Source organism: Etheostoma cragini, chromosome 12, assembly GCF_013103735.1.
Source record: "Etheostoma cragini isolate CJK2018 chromosome 12, CSU_Ecrag_1.0, whole genome shotgun sequence".
Lineage (NCBI taxonomy): Eukaryota > Metazoa > Chordata > Actinopteri > Perciformes > Percidae > Etheostoma > Etheostoma cragini.
In genome coordinates, this window is record NC_048418.1 from 23,646,572 (window position 1) to 23,655,450 (window position 8,879).

Below are 8,879 nucleotides of genomic sequence, written 5' to 3' on the forward strand. Positions count from 1 at the left end.
ATAAATAATAATTAAAAAATATTCATTGGAAAAAAAGAAGAAGAAAAAAACAAAAACTAAATGGAAATCAAAAATCCCCAACAGGTCAGCAGTGGATCTCAAAGCTTCAGTCTGTCCACAAACCACTTTCCCTTTCTTCCAGCTCTGTACAGCATGCAGTTTTTTTATGTTGGTGGTAGTAGAGTAGTATCATAATTATTCTCATTATAGATTTAAATATAGAATTATTCATAACTTTTGTCATCTATTTTTTCTCTTTAATTTTTTTTTTTAACACATCACAATGTGCCTTAAAACTGCCATCAGGGTTCTGTAAAAACAAACGTAGTCAAAAAAAACAGAAGGTGGGGTTGATGGGTGGGGTACCGGGGTGATGGGGTTTGTAACGTCCGGTGCAACACTCGGCCCTCTAAAGAGGATGACAGGATGGAGAGGGGAAATGACTAGTTGAAAGAACTGGATGACAACAGTTGAAAGGAGCCAAAATATGAGGGGAAAAAAACCACCATCTTCACAGCCAGTGACTCAGTCTCAGAGCAAAAAGAACATTTCATGCTGTCCTCCTCCTCCCCGTCACTCAGTTTTCAAAAGATTCTGCAGGCCAGTGGTCCAAGGAGGTATGGGGGGGATTAACGTCTGCAGGTTTCTCCCACAACTGTGAGGAATCAGGACACAGAAGGACGGGGACAGATCAACCTAAGAGGGACAGAGATGGAGGACAGAGTATAACAGACGTTTGGCCAAGTTTATCAAATATCATGTCCAAAAGAGATTTACAACACATAAGTACCAATTGGTGCTGTTAACACAGACAGACTCATCCACAGGGTGAGAAAGAGAGAGAGATACACATCCCACAGCCCACTTTATCTTAACCAGGATGAGTCATTGCCTGAACAAATTAATGCACAGCATCTCCTCTGCACTGCACTCATGACAAACAACCTCACTTCATGACTGGTTTGTGTGTGCAAGAGCTTGAAAGAGCAAAATGTGGGTGGTAACTGGAAAGAGGACAACCTGTTATATTGGTGTGTATACTGTACGCTTACAGCATAAATGTGCCCCACTTCTTCACCTGAATGAAGGCCACTGATAAAACCCTGGGAGGATATAGTCTAGATGAATTCTAACAGAGTAGAAAAGGGATGCTCCATGATCGGACAAGTCCAGATCTAGTTTTTGTGACGGTATAAAAAACAGCTCATGAGTCTGCTTGGGGAGCGGTAGTGAGTCAGAGCACTGCTTTCTGAATAGCAACACTCTCTCCTCCCTGATTTTCTCTTCCACTCTTCACAGATACTCATCTACAACGCATTCTCATCTCATCCCTACTATCTTTTTATCTCCTTAGGTGTTAATCTTGATCTATTTTATGGAAGGTGTCTTTGTTAACAGTCTACACACTCACCACGTGGGTTGTTGCTGAGGGAGGAAGGGGAGGGGGGTCATTGCTGTTTGCAGGTGGAGAGCTTGCGGATCTTGCTGGCTGTGGAGACTCCTTTACGTGAGGGGTTGGATGAAGAGGAGGATCGGCGTTCGGCTTTGGCCTTGCTGTTCAGAGACCCACCGTCTGTCCCGTTCACACAAACTGGCTTGGCTACAGCTGGACTGTGGTCTGCGTGCTCTTGATCCCGAGTTTCTTCGGCCACTTGTCCTAAAAAACACGCACATTAGGCTTAAAACAAATACATGATAGTTTCATACAAGTTATGACTTGACCACTGCTTCATTGAGCAAGTTCAGTAAAGCATACCGCAGACCTGCTGTTTTTTTTTGTTTTAAAGAAGGGGACCTTTAAAAAGCTAATTTGTCAGCAGCAACAGCATGAAATCAGGTCAGATAACCATAAGAAACAAGATAAATAGTAACCTACAACACCAGGAAATCAACTGAAACTGAGTGAAAATTGGGTCCTAACATTAATGTGCAGGTGTGTGTGTGTGTGTGTGTGTGTATATGTGTATAGTTGGGGCTGTGAGAACCTTTAAATGACATCCCACACTGTAGAAACTGTAAACGATATTAAAATCAGTGAGATAGGGATGTCACAAGAACTGGTACTTAAATACAAAAATTCTGAAAAAGTGACTCCTCTTTTTTTTACAGTAGTGTAGATACATGGGGATGCAATTCTTCCGGATCTGACTACAAGTGTTCTAGTTTGCCGCTAAATGCTGGAGAAGAAGAACGCCCACCAGCACAGAAAAACAGAGGGCCTTATGTCCTCGCACTGCTTTACCGTACATCTCCAGCAAAGGCTTTCACAAATTCACCTGGAGCTCCCAAAGAGAAAGTAAGTCTGTTTCTCTTTGCCGTTGTCACAGCCTAGCATTAGCTACAATGGCCAACCCTAGCCACTTAGTTTAACTTAAAGTTGCCCAGTTCCACGTGAAAAAGCAATAGACCTAAATAAACATGCTTGCTCTTTGGGAGTTCCGGGTTAATTCATGAAAGACGTTGCATAGCAGCAGGCTGTGGCTCCACAAGACGTTTTCTCGACGTTTTTCCTGAATCACGCTCTCCTTGCCCCCTCCACTCCACATCAAACCGTAAAAGAAAGTCCCTGGTATCATGACATCCATAGTTGCCACTAATGCGTTTTTTACAATGTTTAAATGAAGGAATTAATTTATGTATTAAAGTTAATTTTTTCTTCCTGCTTCTACACACCATGGTATTGACTGTGTTGAGTATCGTGTCATTTTGGTGGAATCGGTACCGGCTACTAGATTTTGATATGGGGAGATGTAGCTGCAGCATAAGAGAAACGTCAGGTCATGCTGTTGCTTCCTTCACCACACACATTTCATTTTTATGAAACATCCTTTGAAACCGTTCTCATCATGTGTGGGAGTGAACCCTTGAAAACCATTCATATAAAAACCATTCTGTACAAAACCGTTTCAACAGGACTATTTTTAGATCACTTCATTCACATTCTGCAGCACTAATTAGTTTTTATGTGGGGCACCACTTCTAGATACTCAACACCGACTACTGCATTCATTATCACCCGTTGTTGCCTAGCAACACAAAAGGATCTGATATCTGGAGGGAGAAGACAAAAGAAGTTGGGGAACAAATTAAATCAAATATAAATATGTTATTATCTATTCGTTTCAGTATGTTCTAAAATTAAATTAATTATTTGACAGCGTACCTATGCACCAGAGGTGGAAAGTAATGAAATACTTGTACTCAAGTTACTGTATTGAGTACTTTTGTTGTGTATTTTGTATTTTTCAAGGAGTTTTGAGAAATCGGTAATTTAAAATGATTGATTATGTTACTTATTATGATTATGTAAATACTTGATTATGTTTTGAGTGAAGTATGGTATTTTGCTATATTACAAATCCCATATTATCCATTACTGAATAAAAAGAACAATAACTTTGACTAACAAAAACCAAAAAGGAAGAGAAAAAGAAAGAAAAAGAAATTGCGGCCAGAACCTCTAACGCAGCCATCCAATGTATTTAGCATTTCAAGCGTTTACAGCAGGTAACACACAATTACACAGGAAGAGCATGATGGTTAGGATTTTTTTTAACCTTTAATAATAAACACCTTCATTTACAAATTGCATTTTGTGTTTACTTGTGTTGTCCTTGACTATTGTTTAAATTGGTTTGATGTTCCGAAACACTTAAGTGGGACAAACATGCAAAGAAACAGGAAATGAGGAAGGGGGCAAACACTTTTTCACACCACTGTAACTCCATCCTTCTAACAAAAAAATTGGCTTACGTGAACACAATGCCAGGCTGAATGAATTAAGTGAAATGTTAATTCAGTTTGATTATCAGGATTAATATAGAAAGACATTCCTTAAATATAAAAAGATATTTAAATTCATCTTGGGTTCAACTTAAAGAATTGTCTGAGCGTACACTTACCTGGCACTGTGAAGTCCTGAGTATATATGATCTCATCCTCTCCATCGTAGAGCTCGTCATCGTCCTCCTCCGTGTAGCCGTGTAGATCCTCCAGATAGGGCACCACTGTCATACTCCGCCAAGGGTCCCTGCTTTCTGCGTTAGCAGGGATGGGCACAGGGGGCTCAGACGGAGGGTGTTTCTTACGTACCCAGCTAGAAAGTAAAGGCAGGGAGAAAATGCACATGTAATCGACAATAAGTCTTCAAATGGGTTTTCTAAGCCTTTACTGTAGGCCAGGAGTCACATATTAAAGATCTGTATAGATCTTTTGCAATTTATGCTATATACTTAATCACTCACTTGTGTTGCCTTATATTTTGTATGGAAAACCTCTTTGCAGGGTCGTACTCAAGCATTCCTGAAAAACAAACATTACAAAGATAAATTCAATCACAACCCTAAACAATTTCTCCACTCGCGTCATCTTTCTGTTAAGTGTTTAACATAAAGTGTACGAGGCTGCAGCAGTGAGGGGTGAGGTAACAGCAGACAGATGGTAAAGTTATTCAAGGAACATTAATTAAAGCTCACAATAATCTCAATCACTGTGTGTCAAGGCATCCTGCACAGCTTAAGGATTCAATGAGGTACAATAAGGAAAAATCAATATCAGTAGCTTAACAGCGGTACCAAGTAATGACGATTTTTTCCCCCTCAATTATCATAATGTGGGCTGAATCTGCGGGAATGGCAGTATGTCAGTGTGATAAGGCAGCAGTGATGCAGTGCCTATCCACACCTAATGTAATTGTCTCCCAGCAGGCAGAGAGGGGCAGCATGCAGAGTTCCAATAGTAGTGCTGTGACTGCTGAAGGACACCTTTTGTGGCACTGGGCTTATTTTAGACCATGTAATTATGGAGAGACTGACTTATCTCCCAGGTGCTGCGTCATCACACACTCGGACGTCAAACGCTCACACAAAATGGGAGATGGAGGATCGGTAAGATGTAGCAGCACCAGAATGTGGCTGTTGTTTTCACCTATTCACGGTTTAGGCATTGCTCAAAGTCCCTCCATGTGAGAACAAGTGCAGTAAAATAAGATGGATAACAAGCTACAATACCAGGCTTTCAGCTCATTATTTCATTAGTCTGTGAAAAACCTAATCTTGGGTCTGCGAGACAAGCCTGACTATAATATGTTTAGTATTCTGCTGCCGGCTCCAAATTCAATGGGAACTACGTCGACAGCTAGAGGGATTTCTACAATTTGGAGGAAGCCTCATATGCTGAAAAGTCACATTGACTTGCAATGTCACAGCACCACCTACTGGACACATGCAGAAAAGATTACAGTGCAACCGGCTGGGACTCTTTTTTTTGTGATTTATTACTCACAACATTTCCAACCAATTCCATCTCAAAGTTCTACTTCCGATTGACAAAATTGCATTATGTAATCATCAAAAATGTACTGAGACCAACCCACCACTGTTAAAATAAATGTATGACATTGCCTGAAGATGCACAACAGTCATTTACTGCTCAGACCAAAATAAGACACTCAATGGATTAATCCAATGCTGACCTATGACTCACCCACTAAGGAATACATTTGTAACCAGAGTAACAAACCATGATCAATATATAATTTGGCCTTTTAGTAAAAACATTTTGCTCTACACTCACCTTGCAGCAGGTCCGACAGGAGGGGTCCACACTCCTCGGGAACCGTGTAGTCTCCTTTTCCTATGTTCTCAAATAGCTTATAGATGTTGTCCCCCTCAAACGGATACAGACTTGTTGTAATGTTGTATCTGAAAGGGTCAACAAGTACTGTAAGTGTATCATAACCAGGTTACTGTTAATAGTTTAGTCACAATTAGGGTTGGGAACTTTTTACATTTGATCCGATACTTGCAACCGGCGGTACCTTTTTCCGTTCTCTCTCCCTCTTTCTCTCTGTAATAACATTTCATTTGTATCAATTAGTTTCAGTTGTAAAAATAAGTCCGAACCTATTTATCCTGTTTATTTAGAACGCGGTTTGTGAATGTCTCAGAGAAAGAGGTACCACACTGTGACCGCTTTCAGCACAGCGGTGTGCCACACAATCAACATAGGCCAGCACACATTACATTTCGTTATTATAAAACAAATGTAACGCTATTTTAAAACACGCATTTGCAAATGTCGCCAGTATTGTCCAGTGAGCACGCCCGGTCTTTCTCTCCTTTGGGAGCCAAAAATCCCAGAGAAGCCAATCAGGTGCTGGTTTTAATTTTTTGGGCAATAATGCGGATTAGCGCCGTCTGCTGTTATGAAGACGGCAAAATCTCTCATCAGGCCACCCGCTCCTTCACTCACTGTCTGTCAGCTGCTCATATTGCCCGTCTTCTTCTAAAATATTAGAAACATTGCAGTACAACCAGAAAACCCAAGACCAAAGTTATACATTTTGTGTTGTTCTATTATTTACGCTAAGCTTCCGCATAGAATCAGTGTCTCCACGTACCTAGCCACGTCGTAGATTTAACGCAGAAGCATAAACTGCGCTTACGAAGGAAGAACAAGCATTTCCCCCCCATTACAATCAATTAAGTACCACAAGCAGATAATATCTGCTTTTGTCAGATATTAAGACAACTTAGCAGACCTTCTGTCTATAATTTGGCCTTTAAAATGCTGTAATATTTAAAGCATCCTAGGAGAACTTGAGGCTCTGACTACTCACAGTGTTACTCCAGCAGACCAAATGTCCACTTTAAACCCTGAAAAGGTGTCCAGTCCGTTGGCAATCTCTGGAGGCTGGAAGGCTGGAGAGCCTTGACTGGTGCGACATGTATCATCCTCTGCAAATGGGTGAAGGGCCTGAAAAATATAGAGTGAACTATTTTAGGTAGAAATGCAGTAATTAAGTGTTTCTTTATATCTATAACCACAAATAACTTCTTAATACCACCAAAATGATCACTTTTACAAGTTTTCATATCACTACCAATTAGCTGGAATGTGTGGCAAGGAAGAAATAGGATTTTGGAGATGCTTGATTAGCTGAAATCTGGTGGGGAAAAAAATAAAAAATAAATTTCCCCTGGATGGTAACACTATGTTGCAGCCATGCTCACCTCTGCTACTCCCAGGTCTGAGATCTTAAGTGCCCCGTCTGTGGTCAGCAGCAGATTCCCTGGTTTAATGTCTTTGTGAACTATTCCCTGGCTGTGCAAATATTCAAGGCCGTCTAAGAGCTGGCAAAAATACCTGAAAAAAGAAACAGAGGAGTTGATGTACACAATTTAAAGGAGGAGTAGAAGTGTTACATACTTTAAGAAGAAAAAAATGGCATAGCAAATGTGGCTTTCCAGGAGTGACCACATATTCACACAATCTATGGTCAGTTATTTTAACAGTAGAGGCCCTGCAGTCTTGGATCTAAACTTAGGCGTGGACCAATGGCTGCAGAGAGGGTTAATCTAAATATAGCACAGAGACTGAGGGAAAGGGGGAGAGAGGGGAGGGAAAGACACTTACCCGTGAGCTTGAAATACTGGAAACCTTTTCTCTGGGACGCTGTCCAGCATTTCTTGCATCCCACAAACGCAATACTCCATCACCATATACGTAAGTCGGGAGTCAAGGGGATTTACCAAACCAAACAAATAGATCCTTTAATAACGTTAGCCCATTATATAGCTAATAGGTCACACATAGAAATATGTAGGCATTTAGAAATAGCCATCTGAACTTTAACATTAGGTTCTTACATTTAAAAACATTAAATATCAAAAATCAACTCATTTGCACACTCATTTGCAACGCAAGGATATATTTTCTGCTTCTCTTCATTGTAGAGCACATCCACCAACTGAATCACATTCTTGTGTTGGAGTCTTCTTAGCAGCTGAATCTCCCTATAAATGGCATTTGAAACAAGAACAAAAACATGCAAAAGATGATTCAAGCAAATGTACAGTGAGTGTTATATATTCTAATATTGGCCCATATCTGCTGAGAATGTAGATTAAAGGCCAATTGTCATACTTCAGCACCACCACATTAATATGGCTAGGTATAGCAAGAGCACAGATATATTATTGGTTTTATTACAGTACTGGCATTTCTATTAAACTGTTGATTTGAGCTCTGTTGAACAGAATCTCATATTTTACGATACAGTAACAGTAGCTGTCATTCTTTTCTTTTATATGAAATTGAAATACATTTTGTAACAAACTGCATTTGTATATTGATTAAATTAAGAGTACAAACACACGTGAGCCTTTTCAAATAGGCGATCTAAAGAAATCAGACGTGGATGAATGATACTGTAAGACTTGATATTGTCAGAGTGCAGCTGCAGCAGTCATTTAAACTAGTCTCATTAAGACAGATAACCTGAGAGCTCACTTCGCTACCCGAACAGAAGAGGTTTAAATCACAAGCATGACAAAACCCCCAGGAGACTCAACATTCATCAGAGAGCGGTTAGTGGGGACACTAATTAATATGGATCTGGATAGGAAGAGCATAAAGTACAAACCACAGACTTCCCAAGACATCCCACCCACATCTACACACGGAGGAAATACTAAAATGTTGCTTAACAATCAGTGAAGAGGATTTGGTGATTAGATTTGGATCAAATTTGTCTCTCCGCTACATTGTTTGTATTACCGTTTAATACAGCAAATGTAGTGTGGAGAAGCCATAATGTAACAAACTTCTAAGACTAAAACTTCTTCTCTTTATTCTTGTATAAGTATGTCGGCCCCAACCCTCCTCAAAGCACATTTGATGTGTCACGCAATGACAAGTCAAAGCGGGTAATTTGGGCGGCAGTAGCTCAGCCCGTGGGGAGTTGGGTCGGGAACCGGAGGGTTGCTGATTCCAGTCCCCGTACGGACCAAAGTACGGAAAGAGTATGGATTGGTTGCTGGAGAGAAGCCACTTCACCACCTGGCCACTGCCAGGTGCTCTTGGCAAAGGCATTGTAC

At 40.5% G+C, this 8,879-nt stretch overlaps 1 protein-coding gene across 1 annotated transcript in view; it reads right to left on the reverse strand.

The window, feature by feature from the left end:
- Positions 1-245: 245 nt before the first annotated feature.
- Positions 246-8,879, reverse strand: part of stk11 (serine/threonine kinase 11) — a 15,897-nt gene continuing 7,263 nt past the window's right edge. Inside the window, exons 3-11 of the mRNA XM_034888643.1 lie at positions 7,713-7,796; positions 7,417-7,506; positions 7,014-7,146; positions 6,620-6,756; positions 5,575-5,702; positions 4,245-4,302; positions 3,903-4,096; positions 1,412-1,657; positions 246-696 (exon numbers count right to left, since the gene is read on the reverse strand). Coding sequence (XP_034744534.1) covers positions 1,449-1,657; positions 3,903-4,096; positions 4,245-4,302; positions 5,575-5,702; positions 6,620-6,756; positions 7,014-7,146; positions 7,417-7,506; positions 7,713-7,796 — 1,033 coding nt within the window. The 3' untranslated portion in view covers positions 246-696; positions 1,412-1,448. The remainder of the gene's footprint in view (positions 697-1,411; positions 1,658-3,902; positions 4,097-4,244; positions 4,303-5,574; positions 5,703-6,619; positions 6,757-7,013; positions 7,147-7,416; positions 7,507-7,712; positions 7,797-8,879) is intronic.